The sequence below is a fragment of the Chaetodon auriga genome, chromosome 20 (genome assembly GCF_051107435.1).
Source record: "Chaetodon auriga isolate fChaAug3 chromosome 20, fChaAug3.hap1, whole genome shotgun sequence".
Lineage (NCBI taxonomy): Eukaryota > Metazoa > Chordata > Actinopteri > Chaetodontiformes > Chaetodontidae > Chaetodon > Chaetodon auriga.
The window spans coordinates 11,916,896-11,942,599 of record NC_135093.1 but is presented as its reverse complement, the minus strand read 5'-3'; the positions used below and the strand labels follow the sequence as shown (position 1 = coordinate 11,942,599).

Here is a 25,704-nt window from a genome sequence, read left to right as displayed (position 1 = left end):
TCACTCAAACTAGTGTTAATCTAATTTTCATTCTAACTATAGGACTAGTAGCAAAACACACAACGATTAGGGAGTTCGACTGATGGTCAGCTGACTTTAAAAGGCATGTGGCACACCTCTGTGAGGGTCTGCAGAAATGTAACCCTCTCTTTGCAGGCACACAGATACGATAGACTTGCAGGGAAAGAAAAGCAGCAAAACAACCAAGCTGAAAGCATATCGTTGTATTTTCACATGTACAATACATTTGTAATTACTCAACTGATATTTCACTGGAGCACATGTCTGATCAAGCGAATATGAATAGAATCACACGTATAACCCAGACAACACTTAGCCAACAGGGCACAGTTTTGGACTTCTTTTGTTACTGTCTTCACACTGGAAAGGACGGAAGTTAACAGGAAAAGAAGAGAAAGATGAACACACTGCATTTATATCCATTACTTGTAAACCAAAAAAACACCTCTTGAGATTTTTCTTTAAGAAAACATTTGTCTGTTATTCACATGAATATTTATACGCTGTACAAAGGAGAAACTGCCACTCACTCAAAAGAAAGCTTTGACATATGGTGCAAAATGGCAACACTCAAATCCACCACTGACATTCACAAAAAGTTACCACATCAGTTCATTTAGAAGATGTCCCACATATGTACAGCAAATCAAAAGGTGGGACAATGTGACAGGACTCGACCAAAAATCTATCGGACCCGGTGCAACTTCACAAAGTCATAATCGGAGTATTCTGACATTTTAAAACACGTCTCACGTAATCAACTCCCGACGGCACACATTTGATTGTAAACCTCAGTTTATCAACCCAGCCTGGTAAACAACGTTTTTTTTTTTTTTAAGGACTGCAGAGTTCCCTATACAGTAAATTTGGCAGATTGAGCTAAACCACAGAACATTACAAACTGAATTTACATTCAGGAATCAAATGTTTCAGCTCAGCATGAACACATCACAGCCGACCCCTAAATGAACCTCAAACTGGCTTTATCTAGAGTTTTACCACACGCTTTAACATAATAAGTACACCATAATACAAATCTGTAAATACAAAAATAAACAGAAACACAAAAATATCACACATTTGTTCACATGTGGAAGTTCGGATTAACTGCATTAATAAATAAAAATGCTATATATGAATTTGCAGGACGGATGAAGTTCTGTTTGCATATCTGTGTTTTCAACCTTAAAGACTTTTCTGGACATTTGATATCAACATTTTCTGCTTTTGTGTGTTTAACTGTGAAAGTGTGTGTGTGCATGAACGTGCACATAGGTAAAAGTCCATGTCTGTATGCATCTACGTGCGTGTATGTGTACGGCATTACGAGGCCATGGCGTCCTGGAAGCCCCACACTTCTAGCAGAGACACCTGGAAGCTCTCGGCACACAGGGGCGGGTTGTCAAAGGTGGTACACCTGCCAGTGCGCCCATGGTTGAGCTCAGAGTCAATGTAGAGAGCGTTGCCTTCACCTCCCCCTGGTCAGAAACAAGAGCGCACAGTTTGCTTAAGTTACTAGTCACTAAGTACAAAAGTCCACTTTTTATTTACGTACCTAGCTACGGCAAAGAGAACAATACCACATAAAGAGAAACCAGAAAGGCCACATACCAACTATGATGGAGTCAACGTTGCCTGCCATGAACATGGAAGTATTCTTGGAGTTGAGGTTGAAGTGGCGGGTGGAGAGGAAGGGCGACATGTCTCCAGCAGGTTTCTCTGGCTGCTGTAGGCTGTTGTTGTCTGAGTTTTGGCCCTGACAGGAGGCTGTGTCCTCCTGGTCCTGAGTTTTGATGGAGGAGGCTAACTCAGGGTGGCGGATCACCACCCACTCATAGCGCTCCATCTCTGGCTTCAGCTGGTGAGGGAAACAGGCGTTCATTATCATTTACACACCTGAGCATAACACATTGAATGGAGCACACTGCACATTTATCCACCTGAGAAGAAATAACTATTTCCTTTTATGGCAACAATACAGGGTGACAATGAAATGATCTTAAATACAAACTAATTCCCTGATTCTTAACATAAAAGACAGATAATTCATGTGATGACCTGACTATTATTTTGGGCAAAGAATTAACATGTTAAACCAAAAGAAGGTTGTTACATTATATGTTATTCATCTCTAAGGTGTATATCTATTCTTGTGCACACGTATGTCCTGAAAAATAGATCATGATTTCCATGAGACTACCTGTTTAAATAAAGGGTTAAATAAAAGAAATTAAAAACATCTGATAGACATCAGTCCTTGCAGACTGTCTCCAGTTCCTTGTGGTGTCAGGTGAGGACCAGGTCAGATACAACTGAATCAGGTTACAGGAGTTTCCGCTCTGCCTATGCTTCAGTATTAGAGTGCGAGATGCCGTGTTTTCTGGTGGGCGGGCTCAGACAGCCCAAGCTGTGCCAAGTAAATAATTCATACGCAAAGCCTCTAATGCTTTGCTATTTCTAGGCCAGGTGTTATTGTAAGGAAATGTTGCTCTATCACCAGCAGAAAAGCATGAGGGTGTGGTTGTTTTTACAGTGGAAGATCTGGTAATGTCAGTATGGTGAATTGTGACCTAATAGGAAGGCTTTTCTATGATCTAGACTGACAGTGGAATCATTATGTGAAACCAGCGTGGATTGCGCCCTCTGGTGGCTATAGAGTGGTACAGCTCAAAGTGAATGAAATCAATTCAAGTCATCCCTGAACACCTTCTTAAAATTCACCTAAATTAACAGAAAAATAATAGTTTTTTGCTGATAGGAAGCTAGTAAGCGAAGATACTGAACTGAACTCACCCTGAAGACAAAGCACTCCCCTGTGCCAAAGAAGCTCAATTTGTTGCCTCCTCTCTTCCGCTCCTCCCAATCTGTGGAGAGGAAGGCTCCACATACCTGAGGCAAAAAACAAAAGACATCAGCAGGTTTTTCTCTTCCAAAAAAAAAAATACTAGTGGAAGTTTGCTATCTGGAGGCTTCCTGTGGAGTTTTCCAGTTATTGGAGGAAAACACACTGACTGACAATGTGTAGGTCAGTACAGAAGTGCCTGTGGTACACATTACATGCAACAGCAAGTTTGCTAGGGTGGATTCTGCTAAAGCTGCAGTCCATTAGACCCATTTACGATCATGTGCCTAAAACAGAAACTAGTTTTAGTTTAGTTTAGTCAGAGTGACACTGTTTCATTTCCACTCCAGTTCATCTCACTTTGTACCTTAAATATCAAAACAATAGTTTTGACATCAGGACATCATCATATGCTAAGGATTGTTTATTATATTAATACGCATCGTCCGACGTGGGGGAATCATGAGAGAGTGTGTGTTGCTCACATCGCCATCTGTGGTCCGGATGAGAAGCAGAGTGGGTTCATAGCCTTCACAGTGCGAGTAGAATCTGGAGAACAATGACAAAGGTTAATTCATTGCAACTTACTGACAAATTTTCAATTCCCCTTTAGCATTTACAGGTGGTACACTTTCCATTTTCCTCAGAGCCCAGCAGCTATCAACAACACAGGACAAGTGAAACTGTCATAATTTTATATGATAACTACAACAGGGGTTGGCATCAGGGTGGAGAGGAGAGCAGAAGAAGACACGAGAAAGAGCCTGAGCTCATTCACTCATTTAGTCTATAATGGAGACATGAAAGCAGACAGAAATGGTGCCGGCCGGACTTGATCACCAGTAAGCCTTCATTTCCTGGGTGATGGTACCCAGTGGCAGACAGAATTACACAGTGAACAGAAGACTTACAGGAACAGATCAAAATGCCTATCATGGTGTCATTATTCTATCTCCAGTATACTATGCAATTAGCATTGACTACATAATGATAGGTTAACACAAAAAAAAACCTTGCGTATTGGCAGTTCAGTAAGGATCTAATACTGAATCAAAGGATTAAACACATTTTATGGATCATATAATTACAACAGTCAAGTACTTTGGGTGGTTAGATTTACTAAAGCACACATGCAGGCGCAGTCAAGCCAGGCACTGGTTAAATATAGCTAATGGCTTCTTAATTACTTTATTAGAGACTAATTACATCTGTTCTATACAGAAATGGAACCAGCTAACAGGAGGGTGAAAGAAACGCCTGATATGATGACTGCATGATCACAAAGGCAGGCCTGCTGGCTCCTGCAGACAGAATCTGTTCTGCATATATAAAAGGCTTAAGCAAGAAAGAAAGCACAAATAAGATCCAAAAAACTTGACTTAATTTTCTCTTTTTCCTTTGTACATGTTTATCTACACAGAAAAAAAAGGCTAAATGCAACATGAAAGATCTTTTTCTTCTTATATTAGCTTGCCTGTGTTCTGTCTAACATAAACAGACAATAAAAGAAGGACAATGGACTTCATGGCAGCAGTCCCACCACCTTTTTTCTTAACTGCAGTTTTTGTTCCAAGTATCCAACTTTTTCTTGCTTTGTTGTTTCTGGCATTTCCTTTCAGCCTTTTGGCCATGAATCAAAATCAAAGACTCAATTCTAAACAAGGCCTGAAATATCGATTGCGAGCTGCAGCCAAAAGCTGGATTAATGTATTGACGTGGGCACTGGACAGCGTACCTGTTCAGGCTGCAACCATGAGTAGAGGTGGTGAAGAGGAGTTGTGGTTGGCACAGGGCAAAGCGCTCAGGGATCCATGACCAGATGTCCCGCATCTCCTTGGCATTGACAATCTCTGAGGAGAAGGTGTCAGGGTTAAGAGCCAGCTGCACGTTCCGCCTGGAAATATGGACACAGAAAAAAGATGGTACAGAGCACCAAATGTGAGGCAGAACACACAGCTGGTGATGCATGAACCTTTAAAAGTAATTTACAGCAGAAGATGGTGTCTACATATTCAAGGTACTTAAATGAGCATTATTTGAAAAAATAAATAAAACAAAAATGCATCTAGAGAGTAGCATGGAGAGAAGAACCCACCTAGAACTGTGAAATAACCCAAGTAGTAAACACAGGAGTGGAGTGAGGATGAGACAGAAGATGGTGGATGGAAAAACGTGGCACAAACCAAACAAAAAAGAAACAACATAATGTGAGACAAGGATGCAAGAGCAACTTAAACCATTCCTCAGAGCATGAATGAAGCTGAAAGTGAAGGGGACATTCTTGCCAATAAAGCAAATGAAATTGTTTGAGCGATTCATCAATGGCGATCTATCACACATTGTGTGGAGTACACTTGTATTAAATAAGTCTAAATAGGTCTTGTACTATTTCAACATCGCATCCCTGTCATTCTGCGCATACCACTGTGATTCAATTTATAGTCCAGCAACTGCGTCTTATGTTTAATTATGCTCAAGAATGTCCACTCTAACTAGAGTGACAGATACATGTGTAGATAAACTAAATGTCTGACGGTGTCCCTGTTATCTCAGATCAGTTAACTAATGTACAATGTTCAAGTGCTGAGATTGGCCCTATTATAAGATTAGCTAAACGAAAAGGAAAAGGAAAAACATTGGTATGTGTGTGATGTGTATACCAGATATCCATGTCCTTACTAATGCCAGGTATGCAGTAGCTTGGCCAAGTCAGGCCACTAGAAGCAGTGTCCTTGTTTCTAGATAAAATGTAACAGAAAGATGCTCACAATTCACCATGTAAAAATCATAGCATTGACTATACCGCTTCTGTTTGACAGTGATTCCTTTCTGCTGCAGGGACTTTTCATTTGTGAGCTGCAGCAGGGTGATGTCCTTGCGGCTAAACAGTCGGATGGAGAAGGCCTTCTCTAGCAACTTGTCAGGTGTGACGGTGGAGGCGATGCCCTTGACGAAAGCTTGAATGTCGGCCCTCACTTTGCTTGAATCCTGCTGCTGCTGGCTACCTTGGCCTCCCTGGACCCCAGCTTTATGCTTGCGGTAGAACTTGAGCAAGGCTATAGCCACGCGGAAGAGAATCTTGTAGCCCTCCACTAGGTAGACATCCAGGATCCTGACAATGTGGCTGAAAGGCAGGTCACCCAACACCCAGCGCTGCCAGTCTGAGTAGACTTCAAGCACATCCTGGGCTGTGGCCACGATCAGCTTGTGGGCGGCTGCGCAGTATTTGTTGGCCAGGTCACCAAAAGTCATGCAGCTAGACTCATAGGCCAGGAAAGTCTGGTCCAGCAGGCGTTTGCCCGGCTCGTTGCAGGCCAGTATGCGGCTGACATGCTCAAAACACTGAGCTTCGTCTAAGCTGAAGTGCAGGAGCAATGAAGTAACAGCGGGGAGTGATGGGCAGTGGGAGATATCTGGAAACTGTCCAGCCACGCAGTTGATAATCTGATGGGCTGAAGTTACAGCCTCTGGCTTTAGGCAGTACCGTGGCACAGGGCTTCCATCCACAAAATCTGGAAGTGGGATGTGGGAGGAGGGCTTCTTAGTGGCTGCATTTCCCATAATGTCACGATACACTTCGGCATCTGGGGTAACTGTACGACAGGGAATGGCTTTGATGAGCTGCTGGTAGACTTGTGCCCGTAGTTTGTGGTTTTTGGCCCAGTAACCCTGCCGAGCCATCTGTTTGAACTCTTTCAGGTCTTTACAGTCTACTTTGGTGGGCCCGCTGCTCTTGGCCAGATCCCCCATCTGGTTCCAGTCCACAAACCTGCCATATTCTTCTTCAGCCATGGTGCTGGAAACTTGCTGGACTGCCTGAGTGGGAAGAGAGGAGGGACGCTCCGGGGTATTACTAACCTTCTGTCCTCCACACAACAGATAACTAGCCTATTTTTCTTAACTGCCCATGATGGTTACTGTAAGACACAAGGGAGAAAAGGAGGAGATTAGTGTGCATGAGCATAAAAATAGACCAATAAATAACTGTAATATCAGTCACACTGTCAGCAGCACCGGAGCATAATTCAACTATTCTACAGTTCTAAATGTTTCATATTGAGCTGTGTCTTGGACCTACAAAGCCTGGTCCTGGGCTACAAGCTCAACTCCTCGTTTATAAATGGCTACCTCTTGGACCATGATATGGATTAGTTGAGGATAATATCTAGACTTAATATAGTTAAACATTTTTATACATGTCTGTTTCCATGAGAGGCGATATGCAAGAATTATTTCAAAGATCATTTTTATGATCTGGCAAAGATGTTCAGATGGAAAAAATTGTGAACATGCATTCCATACTTTGAAGTGAAACAGATCAAGTAAACCCGTAGCTCGAAAGGAATGCAGTGCAAGGCCATCTTAGAGCCACCATATGACAGCCACAAAACACCATCAGATGACCTGTGATGCACAAACATATCGTGGGAAGATTTGACTAGCCTGGCAAAGTTTGATGCTAAAGCAATTACAACTGGTCTCCGGTGATGAAGGAAATCTCTGGTACTAGCAGTATATTTAAAAAGTGCCATTCAAAAATCGGATCATTTCCCACCAATACAAAACCACAAGATACAGGCAGACGCATGTCCAAAGATCATTTACAGAATACTGATGCTGCTTTCCAACAAGTCACATGGAGATGCATGTCCAAAGATCACTTGCAATAGTGAAAATGACAGTCATAAAAGCATCAGACTTCTAACCAGTCACATGGAGGTGCATACCAGTACATTACTGCATGTAGTGGGAGCCTTCATGGTGAGTTTGGAGAGAGATTAGTTGTCCTATTTAGAGGGATGTTTACACACAATTTACCTTTGACACAGGATGTAATTTGTCAAAGGTAGAATGGAATCCAGACACAAAAGAAATTGAATTGGCCGCAAGCCTCTTTGACATTTTAGTCAATCTAATAAGTTCTAAGAACCAGGCAATGTCACATAATCAATTATAAGAGCAGTCTGATTAGCGGAGGTCCTCTAAGCCAAAGCTAGCCAGTCCCCCAGTACTCTTAACCCATCATGCACATGCAACGGGAAGCATGGCAGCATTAAGTACATACACAGTAACTTAAAATGCTGTTCAGTGAGATGCCAAACCCAACAAGCACAGCGACCATTAGGTTTAACCCTAAAAACTTAGTGCTGATCACTTCACCTGGAGGTCACTTACCCCATGATGACTAATTAACTTTGCATGCTGTGCAAGACCCTTTGGCCCAAATAAGAAGGGTCCAAAGGGTGTTGGACCTGTGATCCTGCAGAGTGCAGTACCTTCCTGGGTCTAAAATACTGACTTGTGTCCATGGTCCATAATGAAACCAGGAGTTCATTTATTTTTGTTTGCCAAAATTCTCACCTATTTAGGTCAGACCCACACGGCTGTGGCTTCATAAAACACCAGTAGATGTTTAACTCTTCTGAATGTTTGTACTTTACATCCTCATTCACAAGGTTTCCTACTCACATCCACTTCAGAATCACATCCTAATTCTTTTGACTGTACTTTCATAAACAGTTTCACGGCTAAGGTTTAAGCCCAGTCCAAGAACAAGCTGTTTCAATAGATATGTTATCTGAATCTTGTTTTAAGCTTCAAGCTTTGTTGGTTTTCATGAGTTGCTGTAGTTATCATGACATGAGTGAATAATAAGACACCAGCCAACAGATCATCAGTGAGTGTTGATGCATGATGTTCAATAGCTACAATCGTGTTCATACTTCTAATGCAATTGTTTAACTTACATTTTGCAAATTACATTTTAATACGTATGGCTCTGAACGGAAAAAAAGGAAGCAGACTAGCAGCCTTACAGGAAATCTTATTGGAGCTGGCAATTAAACTGCACCTCTGCAAACAAGGACAGACAGGGTCAAGTAACGTTACTTTAAGCCAATCAAAGATTTCAATTTAGAGGATCCCCAATAAAAACACACGAGCACAGACATTGCTAATGTTAACCTGTCTGCAGGTTACATTACAGTGTCTGTGGGTGTCAACACACACTGGGCTGACAACTGCAAACGCACCCAAAGCCGCATATTTTCAGTCGAATAGCATTTAATTAACGGTAGCTAGCCCGCTGAGGTGACCGTAGCAAACACGTTAGAGGAGACACACGGGTCACAGGGTATTTAACGTTACCGCCCGACTAAATCTGATGCAGCCTTTTCCATTCACAGTTGCCAAGTTAGCATTGCTAGCGTTAGCTAGCGGCGAGCTGCTCCTGTCAGTGCATGTCAGCAGCTAACGAGACCTTAACCAGACACACAAAACGAGCTGCCTGACAACATAACACGCAAGACAGACACGAAGCCATGCAAATACTGACTGACACCAAAACAACCTAATTGATGAAAATGCGCTGGCTGCTGCAGCAGCTAGCATGAATGTTACAAACCAGAAATTAATTTGGTCCGCAGGCTGTCTTGGGGTTTGTTGATGTGGAGAGATTTCAGCTTGAATTTGTGGAAAAGCGAAGCATTTAAAAGACAAAGCCGGCGACGGGAGTCACATTTACCTCTACTGTACAAGACCGAAGCGTGTTGAGCAAATAATAAATAACTGGCGACAAGTAAACAGACCTTACCCTTACCTGGATGTGAGATGTCTTGAGACGTGAAGCGGCATTCATATTAAGTTGCCTCGCGCATGCGCAGTGTCTCCGACCCGGGTTACGGCCAGCGTTTGTGCGCGTGCTGCTGCTGCTGGAGCTGCAGAGAGAGGCTCAGGTGGGCCTGTAGATACACACTGTTTACAGCCACTTCTCTGTGCATTGGGTAATTCATAAGAGTGGAAGATCTATTTGAAAACAGTGTCCGGAGTTACAGACTGAATTAAGAAAACCAACTAAGATCACTGGCTGATAATGATTACGTGCTCTGCATATCAATATCAACTACTTGTACTGTATGACATACAGATATCCATAAGCTACTGACTGGAGTTTTATAGGAATCAAAGAAGATATTAAAACCAGCAAAAGTATGATAATGTCCTTTTTTGTACATTAGAGCAACACAGATATTAACATATTCCCTTTCTGTCTTATTTCTAGATGCTAACTTTCACTGCTGGGACCCTTTAGGGGTTGCATGGCAGATCACAGTATCTGATGTTTCTTGTTTACTTGCTGACATGCTCTGCGAAACAAGTGATAGGACTGGGAAAGGGCAGGAAGTACCCCATCGAGGCCAACAAACCCAGCCTTTGTCGTGCAGTCAAAGCAACCGTCCAACACATGACAGTTATTACTGATAATTAAATTGTGGAGCCATCATTGCCTTTCACAACAACTCAGGGTAAAATGTTGTTCGACCTCGTTCCGTTCCCTCTTGAACACGGTTGATGTTTTTCCATGTCCTCATTTACTGTGGCATTCTTAGTGCTGCAACAGTGAAGAAAAACAAGTGCTGGTTATGTGTGGATGTGTGATAGAGAGTGCAGGTAATCTTTCAGTCTTTGCTAAAGATTGGCAGCATTTGGCTTGAACCTGCAGAGTTAGAAATGCAAGATGAATCAATGCATATATCATTTTAATTAAGTCTCCTATAGGCTTCCGTACATTACATCTTCTTCATGATTGTGTGATCGATTGTGTTTTTTCTCACTGAAGATGCATAAGTTCCTCATAGCCAAGGTGATGTCAACAACCCCTGACTAGAGAGGGGAGGGAGGGAGGGAGCGAGAGACAGATGGGTGTAAAGCCAGTAAGCCTTTAGGTCTTAGCTTATGGAGGTTTATGCTCATCAAATCCTTTCGCTCCCACACACTCCAGTAACCGACCCCACCTTATCCTCCTGTCTCACATGTACACACATACACACGCCAGTTCACACATTTACAGAGGCACAGACATGCGCACAGACTCGATGTGCACACATATACATGTATACATAAGGCACAAGACTGGGAGTAGACCTGAAACACTTCCTTCATATCAGTCCTAATCTGTGAGATTTGACCAATCCTGTGAGATTAAATTTAAAATTCACATGGGAAAGAGCAGTTAGTCCAGTGGTGTCTTGTAAATATGCAGCATTAAGAACAGGGTTTTATTCAACTAAATGTATATTCATTAGAGTTCAAGACATGCAATGACACTCATGCATTAAATAGACCGATGTACAGAGATTAAAGAATTGGGATTGACAATTAATAAAAATGGGGGCAGGCAATATGGGCAAGCAAAGTAAACATGCATCTGCACTGCACTCAGCAACTCTCAGCAACTGGCCTTGAATGAGCCACTAAATCTGCAACTGCTCCAGTTACTCTGTGCAGCTGCCAGCCTAAAAAAAGGTTTATCTTTAAAAACTGAATGGCCGCTAATTATGCTCATCCGATAGTCATTTAAATAAGTACAAAACTGAATAAGTTGCCAGTGTCAGCATTTCAATTGTGAGGACTTAATTGCGTTTCTTAAAAATGAATATAGATAAGCAAGAAATAGGCAAAAATGTGATTGGAGTCGCATGTGTTAGATTAATTGATTAGATTGTTAATTAAACATAATCAAGAGATCATGCTTAAAGTCACCTTTATTTGGAGCTCCACAGCAGGTCTCAGTATGGGTGAGCTATGCTAACTGCAGCTAGATGGAATGCCTTCCTATAGCATTGCTTGTCAAACATGGTTTGATTAGTGTTTGCTGTGCATTTGACCTGGCATCCTCGCTGGAAAACCTCCACTCAGCAGATTTCCCTCAGCTGACACGGAGGAGCATGGAGGTGCTGTCAGCCAATCAGGCTTCAACATTATGACTGCTGAGGGAAGGGAGGTATGGCATCGGGGCCCTTAAGTCGCCTGCTAATTGTGCTCATGGCCTATTTAGCAAGAAATCAGTACACTCGGGCAAGAAAATCCTTTTCCGAGTGACATATGTGTCCTATCTATGTCTGTCCAAATGGGATGTTGTTAATTAGTTAAGTGGTGTGGAAACTTTTGGTATGCTGTATTGCGCTGTGCTCTGTCGTGCTAATTACTGTTGCATGCTTGTCCTCGTGATCAGAGGCAAATTTTCCCTCATATTTTCCTGTGAACATATTTCAGTTTTTGTTTATTTGCTTTGAATCTTGACTGAATTACAAAATTATGTCTGCCTCCGAGAGGCAGCCTTGACAGGAATGTACACAGCACTGACGCACATTAAAGCACGCTGTACCCATGAAAACATAAAATATATGTTTATCATTCATTCCAAGTTAAGCCCTTTTAATTGGGAAACCCGTATGACAGAGTTGGCTTTTTTCAGTGCTTTGATAAAACTTGTGGTTAAACTGTTTTTCCTTTTCTCCCTCACAATCCAGTACAGGTCCAGGTCTTTAAGAACACCTTGGTGCAATTGTGCCCTCTTCAGGTACCTGGGAGCCTCCGATCTGATCTGAGGTCAACTTGTGTGGCTTTTCCATACTTGTCTTCCAAAAGTATTTTTCACAGAAACATGCTGGAAATGTTTGATATATGTTTTATTTATACTGTTTTTATTCAGAGTTAGTTGATCTGATTCACTTCATTTTATTGTCTTTATTTCCCTGTTCTCACGTCCTTTTTATCATTTTATCTGCCTTATCTGGTTTTATTTTTATTTTGTAAAGCACTTTGTAACATTGTTAAAAAGTGCTATATCGATAAAGTTTCTTGTTCTTGTTCTTGTTCTTATTATTAGTAGTATTCAAAAATGTTAGACCCTTCGATAACTTGATATGGTTTCTCTCATATATTTCCATTGTAGCACTTACAACCAAAATGAAACCTTGAAAGAAAGAAATCCATTAACTCCTGCCTGAGTTATTTGACAAATACAATTGTGTTACATCACAATAAGTTGTAAGAATTATACATAATATAATTATTATTATGCTTGCCATTGTTATCATTAAATTTATACTTTCTTTTGTCAGTTTTGTGCCACTCAGTGCCAGAGGTTTGCACCATTTGAGCTATTTAAATGAGCTCCCTGCTTGACTATCAATTCACAACCATGGCTTAAGTCTAGCCAGCAAGACTGAAAGAAACTGTGTCACCCAATAGCGTGGGCTCCATTGTATCTATGAAAGGCCTAAGTAGCACTCTGGGTATTGTTTTCTTTAAAGGGGAGTCAGGTTACCTTGACAACCGCAGGATGCCTACCAATAGGCCTTGAGACGGAGAAAAGGCACGGCCAGTGAAGGAGGGAAAGAAAGCAAAAAGAGACAAAAAAGGAGGCAAGATACGTCCCAGCCTCAACTTTATTTCCTTTTTTTTTTAGTTTGTGTGTTTTGAAAACAGGCCCGATGGTTGCCAGTGGGTTGGGATAGAGACCCAAGGAGGTGAGGATGTGTGTGTGTCTGTGTGTGGTTGTGTGTGTGTGTGTGGGGTTGTCCATGTGCTGGTTTGTCTTGTGTGCTCAAAGGCTGACGCGTCTGTATCTGCCTCACATTGACACACAACAACAGCTTGGTGCAACAGTTTTGTTTCGTTCAGGTTCAGTGTTTCTGCCAGTTTAATGAACATGTTTAACACACTCACCGAATAGCTGAACAGGCTTTCATAGCCAGTCATGCAGGCAATAGCATTACTTTTAATCTATTTATGCCTGCAGACTTCATTGATGCTATTTATATGGGAAGTGTGACCATTTTTTTTTTTTTTTTTTTTTTTTGCAATTTAAAGAAACTACAATGAATCTTTAGTGCTCAAACCCAAATATGTGTGTGGAAAATGTAATTGTGTAACAATACTGCAGTTATATTTTTTTTTATATACTGAGTGTGTTGAACTTACTGGCGTTTGCAATCCTTGTTTTGACAGTGAGATCCAACATCCTGTGAACAGAGGGCCATGCATGTTGCACTGCGGCCACGCAGGTAAGGCTCAGCATCTTCTGATCAGGGGCTAAGAAATAGTGAAAATGTGCAGTGGAAAGTGGAACTGATCACTTTAGCCATGCCCACCCCCGCAGTGTGCACAATATCAAACTGATTATGTTCATAATCATGTCTTCCTTTTATGTTCAGCCGGATCTCTCCAGCATATGACACCAGCTTCAGTAGACATCAGGCCAACTATCGCAAAGCACTCTGTTTTAACCCGATTTGTCCCGTGCAGCTTTACAGCTATGCCACTTTTCCATACTGTACATGCTCTCAACCACAGGCATGTGATGCTGTGATGAGTGCCCTGACAACTTTGATGAAATGCAGATTGATAGCACAAAATGGAAATAGTTTGTCTGGATCTGAACCTGGAGCTTTATAGGCACAGGGAGAGCCTTGAAACTGTTTGTGCATGTACTTGAGATTGGCTCTGCCGTGTTTCTTTAGGTACGGGTTGGTGGGTTTACTGGCCTGATGAAAGTGAGAGCGAAGTGATTGCCCTCACTGCCCCTGTTAAACTGAAGCTGGGAGCCCATGTGAGCAAACACATGCTCTAACGGCAGACCACGCTTCAGATATTTGTTTTGACACACCAGGGCTCTCGCTTGAAGTCATGGAACAATTTAGCTCTCCACATTCTCAGTGGATCTGATGAAAGGCAAATTCAGGCTGTACGTTTTTATTGCCTCAAATCCTCTCTTAAAACAAAATCTAATAAATTTGAAGGAGATTTAACTGGTTGCTTGTGACACAAATTATTAAAAGTGACCACGTCCAATATGAGGCCAATAAAAATACTAACAAATTATAACAATGACAAATATGTAGAATTGTTTACTCTACTGTAAATACTGCTGATTGTTGCCTTCTTAAAAAATAATATAATGAGAAGTTCCCTGGGGGTACTTAAGCAGTTACTAGGGTGGGTACATACTGTAACTCATTAGAGAAAAAAGAAATTACAATTTGATTATGAATATATACATACATATATATGTATACCTATAATGTCTGTACCAAATGAAACTGAGAGTGTGTGAAAACTAGTTAACAAGTGAGCAGGAAAGTCTAGTCAGATATGTTAAATGTAGTGGATAAAGAGCTGAGATAGTTATAGTAATAATTAAATGGTTAGAGTATATATGAATGATGTAAATAAAAAAAACACAGGTGAGATAATTGAAATAGTTGAAAAGTAGCCTAATGTTAGCTATTGGAAAACCTAAAACAATGGTTGAATTTGATACCTAAAAGTAGTGGATATATACTTGAAACTTTAAGATTCTACCTCTCCAGGGTAGAAGTACAAATGCAAACTTGACCAAACCTCATAGTTCAAATATTACAGCACAATCCAGCTGTAAAAACTGTTAAATATCAAGATGGAAACCGATTATGTACCGTATGCTGTTTGCTGTTTGAAGAGAGAGGGCTTTCTCTGTGTATTGTGCCCTCTAGTGGTTGCCTGGTGCTCTGCCTGTGCCTGTCTGTGGTCACCCTGCTGCTGCAGAGCCTCTGGGTGCCTCATGAGGTGACCAGGGATGAACCAGCTGGGAGGTCACCCGAGGAACAAGGTAACTTACACACACATGTGTGGTTTAGCCTGGCAGTGGACCTTTGGTGAAAATAACATACATATATTCATGCACCACACAACCATGGAGCAACACTGATTATGAATAAAGTGAGCAATAGTTTGTGAAACAGGGCAGCAGTAGTATGTGTTCTGCAGAGATTTGCTGTCTTCCCAGACAAAGCTTTGTTCACAACTCACGGTGAGCCCTCGCATGTGTCTGATAGTTGTGGGTTTGTGGCCAAGACATACTCTTGTTCAATTCAATCATCCTCAAACTGTTTCCCTAAAGAAGGGTATTATAGACACAGTTGTTTGGGCAAAATGTTCTTTGTGGTTTACAAGTAAGAGACACATGCTGTCAACAATATGATCCATAGTGTGTTTTCTGTAAAATCAACATTCTGACTTTTGCACCCGGTGAATAAATTGTCGTATTCCGGTGCTGGACATCTCCCAAACCTCTTGATCCAATGAGTTATTCTTAACCATCATCAGGAGCATTTCAGAAATAGACTCAGGAGGCCCCACTCTATGTTTTAAGTGGTTCAGGAGATAAATGTTCTATAGTCAATTTGTTGCTTTTGTGAGGAATCTTGATTTAATAAATTAACATGTTTTGTGTTTTTATTAGACCCCAAATGAAAAATAATAAGCAGATAATCAGACACAGATGCTTTTTCAAGATGCATTTGATTTTATTAATAGTCAGATACACAGGTCTAATGGCATAGCACAATTTTGTACTCTCTGTCTCCACGTGATCTGTATAACAAGTTTGTGAGGGTTGCACACTCACACACATCTTTGCGAGTGTTGAAATGTTTGCTCATATGGTGTCTCACACAAGGGGCATTATGTTGTTCTCTCCCATTCATCTTTCATTGCACCTGTGGCCAAAGGGCCCCCTGGGCATGAAAACACTGATATGCTGACAGTCAGCTGAGCAAACAGAGATGAAGTCACATCACCAGTCTGTGGGCTTTTACTGTGTATCACAGGTTAGGAGATCCTCGTGACCTCAATTCAACCCTAACTCCACCAGCACCTCACTAAATAGAAAAAACACAGTGCAAGTAGTCTTTCCCAACAACTGTTTCCAACGGCCCCAGAGGTCCCCCATATAACACTCAATATTCCTCATTCACTGCCAACACAACTCTTTTAACAGTCCTCCTTGCTTCATACAAATGTTTCAATGGAGACATCCCTTGATCTGACATCTCAAATAGCTCATGTAAGCCTCACCAGCAGGCTTTTAAAACATAAATTCACTGTTTTTGCGTGTATGGTACATCTGGTAACGACAGTAGAATGTCTGGCAACTAGCGAGGTGGCTAACAGAGAGCGAAACTGTGGACACCAACACTTCAGGTCAGGCTTTACACTGGATGGCTGGTCAGGGAAAACACAAGAGGTTCTGAATTCACTAAACATTGTTTATTAAAGTAAACAGTAATAATATATGTAGCCCACAATGTATAGCAAAATGTTTATGATGATGGTCTTGTGAAATGTGGAAGTCCTTTTCTTTGAATAGACATTATTACTGATTAAAGCGGTGGTCAGGACCCCACAGACATTCCAAGATTGAAAAATATAATCAAATCTTTCTGTCACATATAAATTCAGTTTTATTTTTTTTTCGAATAAAAAATATGGAAAAAGATACACTTTGGCAGAATTTCTGCATTAAGACCAGAAAAAAAGGCTGAGTTCAAATCAGTGGAAATGTGCTGTTTGTGAAAAGCTTGACCTCGTTGTATGTGTTGAAATATAACCTTAACAGCATATGAAGTCAGCATTTTCTTCTTAGCGCTTCAACCATGAAGGTGTCTGTGGAAACACTCACAAAGACATATGCATACAGTATGTGTATAAGTGTGTGTGTGTGTGTGTGTCTGTGTGTGCGTGTGTGTGTGTGTTTGTGTGTCTGGGCTGCCTCTGAAACCACAAGACACTGTGGAATGACTACAAAGCTCCAGTTACACTCAGAAATATGTGGTTGTCAGAAATTATGACTCAATGCTGTCATTATCTGTCATAAAAGTGTCTTTCAAGGAAATTCACCTCTGTAAAACGATTAGACGCCATTACCCCCCCCAACATGGAATATGGAAAATACACATAATCGGTGCTGCTTCATTTTCAGCAGATTGACTTAAGAAAATAGCATTACATAATCCCGCTGTTTCATGGTACACAAGATTTCCTATGAAATAATGGTATTACCTAAACATTATGATGGAGGGAGCATATGAAACATGCATGACATACCATTACCTTTATGCCATAGGTCAGCATAGTCTTGGCTTTCGTAGGCTGGCTCTTCGCTTGGAGGCTTTGAGCACTCAGGTGCAGAGGCTGAGCAGAGAGAGAGATGTCACCCAGCTGACCAGAGATGATCTCAGTCTATTACTGCAGAGGTATTTAACAGCATCGACAGTCTTAACACACAAACAGAACTCACCTGTCATCTCATAACCGGCGCACAGATCTAGCTCATTGTACGTGTTCATGCAGCGTGGGTTGAATGAGGGTTTCTGTGCCAGCTTCAGACAGGACCAGCAAGGCTTGGCCCACTTGGTGGAGAGGGAGCTGAAGAGAGTGTCTGAGAGGCTCGACCAGCTCGGCCGTCAGTCCCGCACGCCGTCACCACATGATGACCTCAGATTACACACAGGTAAAATCACATGTAATTTTGTCTCAATTCACTTGTGTTATTTCATTTTCTTGTCATATAATGTACATTTTCAAAGAGTCGCTTTGGAGTGTTGCTTTTTAATTTTTAAACGAAATTTTACTGTATATTTTGTTAAAATCAGTTCATTGTCCCTGCTAAAACAGAGATTTAAGGGTTTGTTCCACTCATGATATGATTTAACATTCTGACTACACCAAGTAAACACAGCCCCCCCCCCCCCCGCATGGTGCAAGCTTCAATAATTGGCCAATTGCAAGCTTTTTCTGTGGTTTACTGCTGTGGTAGTATGAAACTACGAGCCAAATGCACGGTTCATAGCCTCAGTAGAGGTTAACCACACAGTGAAATTAACAAGCTGTGATAATGGAGGGTGTGAATGGGGGGGTTAAAGGGCAGTGGGTGCAGGTGGTTATGGGGGATGAAGTCCTTGAATAGAAGTTTAACAAGTCCCACAGAGCCAGTGCCGATCATCTGGCCATGGGGAGGAAAAAAGTTTATGTCTACACTACGACCCTCCCGAGAGGTGTCAGGTGAGAGTTGGGTTATGCACCCTGATTGGCACGCGAGGGGTTGCGTATGTGTGTGTGTGTGTGTGTGTGTGTGTGTGTGTGTGTGTGTGTGGGCAATGGGGATATATGTGTCCCTTCCTGAAAAAGGGAATTCATAAAGGTTGGCCCACACAGACACCATTCTATGCATATGTCAGAGTACACACTTGGTAATATGTACACTCATGCCACCCGCATGTACACAAACACACACTTCCCCATCGCCAGCTTGTTCACCCCCTACTTTCTTCCTCTCACATTACCTCACACCCATAAAATACGACTGAATTACCCAGGAGTCCTTTCACCAACTTGTCTACTCATACTCTTGTTTTTGCAGAGGGAGCGCTTTTTTTTTTTTTTTTTTTTGCTGCACTCCTATAGCGTATCACTGTTTTTAGGCTTTCACACCTCAGCTATAAGCCTACAGGTTTTCTTATCTTTTTTTCCCTCTCTTTTCCCTTTTACTAGGTTGTTTTACATAGTTAAATACTGTGTATTTTGGCAAGGGCTGGCATTGTAAAAGGGTATATTTGGTTGGAGGCAGGTGGGTCAGGTGTGTGTGTTCATTCCAGTTGATTGACATTGGCTAGAGATGGTGGGGGGCTTACGGGAAACGGCCTCTGAGAACACACTGCCTCCACTCTAATGCCTCTTACACGCATGGCAGCCCTATACATCGTGCTGATGGCTGCTATTCATTGTGAACCTTTCGAGTCGAGAGGTTGTATATCAAAGTTATTATCCACTGTTCTTCATTACCCGCAGTGAGTTCACTCCACAATGTACTTCTTGTTATTAAAGCCAGGGCTCTGGAATAATGATGCATTCAAAATGGCCACATAAAGAAAAACTATGTGACGGCAAATATCTTACCCATAGGGACCAATGAGAAGTGTGAGGTGCCAATGGATCCTGCATATCCGGTGTGTGTGGAGAAAGTGGAGGTGAGAAAGTGGAAATATATGTGGTAGCATGAACCGTGCTGTGTGTGCACTGCTGAACCGCTTACCTCCACTTAAAGTTTTACGCTTGATATTTAGTTCCAAGCATATGAGCGAGTGTGGAAATACCATTTTAAAATAATGAGTACTACAACATACATGTACTTTATAGACTAGCTAAGCTAATCTGCATGATGAATTGCTAACAAAAAATGTGCAGTGTTATTCTGACTTATCATTATTTTGATTTAACATCTGTCTTTCTGGCAGTTTCTGCGGGCCCGCTGGCAGTCAGACCCCTGTTATGCCTTTTATGGGGTGGATGGTACCACCTGCTCCATATTGACTTACCTGAGCCAAATAGAGGACTTTTGTCCCCCTGGCCTCGGAAGAAACCACTCTGCCCCGCCATGGCATCAGGAACCTCATGCTTACATCGAGAAGGTACAACCACATCAGGCTCATGCTCCAATTTAAATGCAGAATGACTAGGCTCGTACTAAAACACTGCTCTGCTGTAATGTCTATTGTACATCGCCTCACTGTTTAACATTGAACACAGGCCGAGATACGTACAACTCTGAGCCCACTGTATGAGGTCATCAGCAACAGCAGCGGCCCTGCCATTAACTTCATCCGGTCCAGAGTGGAAAGGACGTCTGAACGGTGGATACAGGCTGGTGTGAGGATGAGGCGGAGCAGCAACAAGACAGGCTTGACCCAGATGAGGGTATAAACCAGCAAGTTGGCTCTGCCAAGCATCATTTAGTTGATCTGATTTTCAAGCTTTTTGGAATTTCTCAAACTACTCCAACATATGTTTAGAGGTTTTCAGAAGCATGCAATGGTTGAGTATAATGTTTATGACGAGGGTTTTTAGTGTATATAGAAGATCAGATATTTTAAGCTTCCATACTGCTGTCAAGATCCAAAAAAGGTGGATTTCAGGCGGATTTGACTTCATAACTTCCTTATCTCCCGTCCTCTAGGTGCTGCTTTATCCCGGTGCCCTGGCTGGGAGTGTTGGCCGGCGGTTTGAAGCCATGGTGAAGAGAGGGGGACCTCTAGGGGAGCTGGTTCAGTGGGCAGACCTCAGTGCCTGTCTGACAATCCTGGGCCACAACTTGACCTTCAGCACCTCACAGCACCAACTCCACAGGTTTGCCTACACCACTAGTTACTTTCATCTGGCACACTGTGATTTGGAAAGTATTTTAGTAGTTCACTGGATTGAGTAGGATTTAAACATCTGGCATCACTGACACATGACGTGTCATAGATGTCTGGACGATGGTAACTCTGCACTGAAGTGATGACAGAGGCAACAGATCAACGCTGAATGATGCTGAACTATTAGTGGTGTAACCTGTGTTTATTGTGATTGGTCCAGCCTGATAGGTGCTGCTCCAGGCCGAGGCAGTTGTCCGATCCAGAGGCCCCTGACCTTTGACCTCATCTATACTGACTACCATGGCCTTGCTCACCTTCAAGGCGCCATGGGACTGGCTTTTCTGCATTACCAGTACGTTGACAATCTTCTAAATACATGATTTTGCATGTAGTATATCAGTATGTCTCGATATGATATGATATAACATCCTTAGTTTACATTTACACAGTTTCAGTATTTAGAATAGTTTCATGGTGTTTGGGATTAAGACCTTTAATATAATGATGAATCAAAAGATTTACAGTATAAACTGTGATGAAATAATGAAGGCAGCATTACACACCATCAGTTGTTTGTGTTCATGTGATCATTGCTGAATTGAGACCTTTGAAGAAAAGTGTATCAATGTAAGATAAATTCTGTGATAAATGTATTTTTTAATCATTCCAGGTGTCGCTTCAGAATCCTGGACTCTTTTGGTACCGAACCAGCCTTTAACTTGGGGAGTTACGCACGCAGCCATGGATATAAAACACTGTGGGGCAGCTGGGGTCTGCAGCCTTTACAGTACATGACCATGTTCCGTAAGTCTGTGTGTATGTGTATGTATGTGTGTCTATGTGCCTGTGTGTGCATGGCTGTAATCATGCAAACATGTGACTCAGTGTGTGTATGTGTGAGACCACAGCTGTGACACTGTGTGACGGTGACTCAGTAATAGTACATTGATTGAGAAGTGCACTTGTTGAACACAGACACATGCACACACACACACACACAAATGCATACATTTACACACATATTTCTATCTTGCTGCTGCAGCACTGATCCTTCACATATACCTCTCTAAGCGTCTTCACAGTGAGAGGATTAATAGCTGAGGTTAAATAAACTTGATGCCCAGACAGAGCTTTCATTCCAACACCTCTCCCTGTCATCTTTCCCACCCTGCCGGGAGATGGAGACAAGCTGGACGCACTGGGCTGAGAGCCACCCTTCATGCCTCAGCCTGGAACACTGTTTATTTGTCCTGCGGAGGGGGAGAGAGCGATGGCTGTTAGCTGATGGTGGGGAAAAGGGCAGAAAAAGAGAGAGACAGCAAAAAGGAAACAAAGACAGAGGAAGGAGAGAGAAAAGAAAAGCATGAGGAAAGACTGGGTGGGTTTTTATGCTTCTGTTTTTGAAATGAGGGAGAGGAGGATGGCTGATTGAAAGATTGCACTCAGCAGCAGACCAAGCAGAACTGTGAACAGGCAGCAAGGACACTGAAACCAGCAAAGAAAAGAAACCTCATTCCTTCACAGCTTCCCATCAAACCTCCGCATGTTGCATGATCTTGATCATATCAGTGTGCTGTTGCATATCTCTGCTAATCTGATATACGAGTGTGTAAAGCGGTGAACCAGGATGGGTGTAAGAGACAAGTGGGGACAAATGGAGCTGAAAAGGAGCCTGGAAGAAATTCTGTGCTGGTGTGAGGGTGAATGAGGGAAGATTTGGCAAGTCTTTTAAATAAGTACTTCAAGAGACGAATGAGACATACAAACGCACACACATAGAAACGCTGCAGATGCTTGCACACATGTCCACACACACACACACACACACACATTTGCTGGCACATTCCTCGTAAGGTAAATACTCATCTTTCACACCTCCCTCAGTGTGGTGGGGGGCAGCAGGGTGGCAGCTGCCTATCCAAACAGCCAGACGTTAACCTCTCGTACATGTAGAGTTCTCATTTCCTTAAGCTGCTTATTTATACCGCACAGCATGTTTTTCCTCGCTCACAGAACTTTAATCTTAGCTGTTATTCGCCTCTCTTGTTTTTGGCTTATCAGTAATGCCTGTCCAAAAGTCGTTTTGTTGAGGCCCTGATCACATTTTCCCCTCTGAGATTCTTTTTTATGTTTTGTCTTTGAGGAAGATGTGTGCACATGTCTTTGAGCGTCTTTTGGTAAAATAAGCGCTGAATTTAGGACATTTTAAAGAGAAGTTTCATTACTCACAAACAAAGTGGTTTAATGCTACTCAAACCCTGAATTAAGGGGTAGTATAAAGTTCTAGCGAGTTTGACTATAGAATGGTCCGTAGTGCACGTGTCATCTAACCGCTCTGTGTTCTGTCATCTCTAGCTCATACTCCTGATAACTCCTTCCTGGGCTTTGTGAGTGAGGAGGCAGCAAGTGAGGAGGTGAGGGAGGAAGAACTGGACAGGAAAGACAGGATAGCAGTTGTATACGGCAAACAGGACTACATGTGGCAGGTATAATAATAAATCAGCTACTGCGCCTTTTTATATGATAATAAAGGTTTCACAAGATGATGTAGGTTTTTTGTATATGTGAGTCTTAAGTTTCCACACTCCTGCATGTGCATGTTTCTGTATGTGTGTGTATATATACCAGGGTAAGTCAGAGTATGTGGGGGTGATCAGTGAAGAGCTGGAGACGCACGCTACAGTGTACCAACCTCCAGGACACATCTCTAATCTGCCCAGCTTCATCAGAAACCACGGCCTGCTGACTCAGGAGCGCTTCCTACGACTTCTCCGCAGAGCCAAGGTCAGATAAGAGCTCACCTCTGCATAAACCAATGAAGTCAGTGAATGTGAATCTAGTGCATCTAACGTACATGCTTCTCTCTTATACCTTTCCTTCCTTGTTTGCGAAACAATACGTCTTCCTTCTGCTGCTTCCCTCTCAGGTGTTTGTAGGCCTCGGGTTCCCCTATGAGGGTCCAGCTCCCATTGAGGCCATTGCTCTGGGCTGTGTGTTCCTGCAGCCACGATTTGACCCGCCGCACTCATCAGAAAACAATGACTTCTACAAGGGCAAGCCCACCACAAGACAGGTAGGTAACTCCTACAACTGAAAAAAAGACAGTTGAATTGAGTGTAAATCAGTTTTAAGATCTACAGACAATAAATAACTCTGGATCATAGATCTCATCCCAGCACCCATATGCTGAAACATTCATTGGCAAACCCCACGTATGGACTGTAGATGTGACCAACAAGACTGATGTACGCGAGGCAGTCAGAGGCATTCTACGCACAGAGGTGGTGTATATATGTAAATATACATAGACACACACATTGCAATCCTAAACATTTCAGTTACAGTAGCATTAAATTAAAGTGTGTTTTTGCAGGTGAAGCCTTTGACTCCCCGAGAGTTCACATGCGAAGGAATGCTGGAGAGGGTTCATGGTTATATCACTCACCAGGTACAGAAGTGTAGACATGCAGGATAGACCTGTTGTACTTTTTTTTTTTGTCCCTTATTTACTTAGACTCCTGTTGATCTTCACTGACACCGGCCTGTTGTATGCAATGATTTATGAAGTGTGTAATAAAGATAACTCAAAATGCAGAGGAAACCCTGAGATCATGACAGTCAAACTGATATACATCTTTACCAGCACATTAGGCTGATACTGGCCTTTTATGAAATTATCTCTTATCTCTATTAGGATGAATGTTCCTCCCAAACTACATCCACAGCTCCATCTAAATGAAATTTGCAATCATTACTTCCGAGTCACTCAATTCTTCATTTAAATGGCTAATATCCAACACAGAACAGGCAGCTTCTTGCTTGGCTCAAACCCTCTGCATTTCAACTTTTTTCTCTTAAATCCCTCCAGAATTTTTGCAGTAAATCCGTCCCTACATGGCCACCAGCAAGTGCACTAAGGGTGCACCTGGGTCCCCTGGGTCAGTCATGTGCAAGTGTGTGTCAACGGTCCTCCCACGTGTGTGAACCTGCTCTGTTTCACCACCTAAACAGCCCTGCTGCATTCACCAGGTGAGAAATCAGCAGGTTCACATTGACATTGTCTTCATATTATATGTCAGCTCACTGTAAGATACAGATATGTAACACATATGTGCTGTATGCAGCTGAAAACCTACTCATGTTTGGTCACAGATCGCCAGTAAGCACAAATAAATACTCTTTCATTTCCCATTTTGTAGACTCGGGATAGGCTGCTCCAGCATGGTGCAGGAAGTCAACCACCTGCTTCCTTCCTACAGCCCTTGGGGTCGACTCTGTGGTCTTCAGCAGGAGCCTCTGCTGTTCAGCTGTGCTGGCTCTGACCCTTCTCATCGCAGGCTGTGTCCATGCAGAGCTCACCTACCTGGACAGGTGGCACTGTGCCCCGACTGCCTCTAAACAACACTGTGGAGGAACTCAGGAAATAGCAGGAAGAGAAGAGGAAAAAAGTAGAGAGAGAAAGACGGCACCAAAGAGCCAACCCTCAATGCAACGTGTGCAGATAAAGAACTCGACCAAAGACCAGCTGTCCTGCCAATGATACTGAAAGCTTGTTTGTGGATCTCATGTGGATGGACAGATAAAATATCTGCACTCCTTGTTGTTATGATGTGCACATTGATATGAATGGAAAATCAGTTTTAGTGCCCAAGTAATCTGAAGGAAAAATCTCAGTCAGCATCCCTGGTATTTAGCTTTTCATAACAATTTCAGCTCATTTGTCACAAACAGATCAAGTAAGGGTTTGTCACTAAGGAAGTGGATATTAGTGGCGTTAAGAACAATGATTATTTCTGTCTTTTGTCGCTCCTGTACAAACTTGTTTGCAACATGTTGCTGGCATCAAATTCAGAATAAGCTTATATTTACAAAAATCACTGAAGACGTTTGTTTTGTGATAGTCATTACTCAGGAACGAAAACCTAATGAATGTCATTTCAGAAATGCTTAAACTGTTGAAGGTTGATGAGTTCAAGGCCTGGTGGCTCATAGCACAGGATAAAATCCCCCTTGTTTTTGTAGCTTTTCCATGATCCCTTAAGC

At 42.3% G+C, this 25,704-nt stretch overlaps 2 protein-coding genes across 3 annotated transcripts; one reads left to right on the top strand and one right to left on the bottom strand.

Annotated features, from left to right (window-relative positions):
- Positions 1-209: 209 nt before the first annotated feature.
- tbc1d24 (TBC1 domain family, member 24) lies at positions 210-9,523 on the bottom strand. Of its 2 annotated transcripts, none has more exons than XM_076760259.1 (7): positions 9,462-9,523; positions 5,667-6,780; positions 4,599-4,757; positions 3,349-3,412; positions 2,815-2,910; positions 1,633-1,879; positions 210-1,499 (listed from the first exon to the last, which is right to left on the bottom strand). In XM_076760259.1, exons 2-7 carry the CDS (start codon positions 6,653-6,655, stop codon positions 1,345-1,347), a joined length of 1,710 nt encoding a protein of 569 aa, XP_076616374.1. In that variant the 5' UTR covers positions 6,656-6,780; positions 9,462-9,523; the 3' UTR covers positions 210-1,344. The 2 variants fall into 2 exon arrangements, with proteins under 2 accessions (XP_076616374.1, XP_076616375.1); XM_076760260.1 differs by having other exon boundaries at positions 9,267-9,474.
- Positions 9,524-13,687: 4,164 nt separating this feature from the next.
- Positions 13,688-25,059, top strand: LOC143339450 (alpha-1,6-mannosylglycoprotein 6-beta-N-acetylglucosaminyltransferase B-like). The gene is made up of 17 exons (XM_076760683.1): positions 13,688-13,713; positions 15,181-15,296; positions 17,592-17,721; positions 17,848-17,978; positions 19,430-19,494; positions 19,762-19,935; positions 20,054-20,221; positions 20,481-20,650; positions 20,882-21,013; positions 21,332-21,465; positions 23,017-23,147; positions 23,290-23,445; positions 23,588-23,734; positions 23,826-23,942; positions 24,035-24,109; positions 24,530-24,690; positions 24,861-25,059. The coding sequence occupies exons 1-17, from the start codon at positions 13,688-13,690 to the stop codon at positions 25,057-25,059; spliced, it is 2,232 nt and encodes a 743-aa protein (XP_076616798.1).
- The last annotated feature ends 645 nt before the right edge of the window (positions 25,060-25,704 follow it).

Coding starts and splice junctions, on each gene's coding strand:
- LOC143339450 (XM_076760683.1), top strand. CDS start 13,688: ATGCATGTTGCACTGCGGCCACGCAG. Junction 15,297..17,591: donor GAGGTCACCCGAGGAACAAG/GTAACTTACACA, acceptor TTTATGCCATAG/GTCAGCATAGTCTTGGCTTT. Junction 20,651..20,881: donor TCACAGCACCAACTCCACAG/GTTTGCCTACAC, acceptor TGATTGGTCCAG/CCTGATAGGTGCTGCTCCAG.
- tbc1d24 (XM_076760259.1), bottom strand. CDS start 6,655: ATGGCTGAAGAAGAATATGGCAGGTTTGTGGACTGGAACCAGATGGGG. Junction 3,413..4,598: donor CATGGTTGCAGCCTGAACAG/GTACGCTGTCCA, acceptor ATTGTTCTCCAG/ATTCTACTCGCACTGTGAAG. Junction 1,500..1,632: donor CGTTGACTCCATCATAGTTG/GTATGTGGCCTT, acceptor GTTTCTGACCAG/GGGGAGGTGAAGGCAACGCT.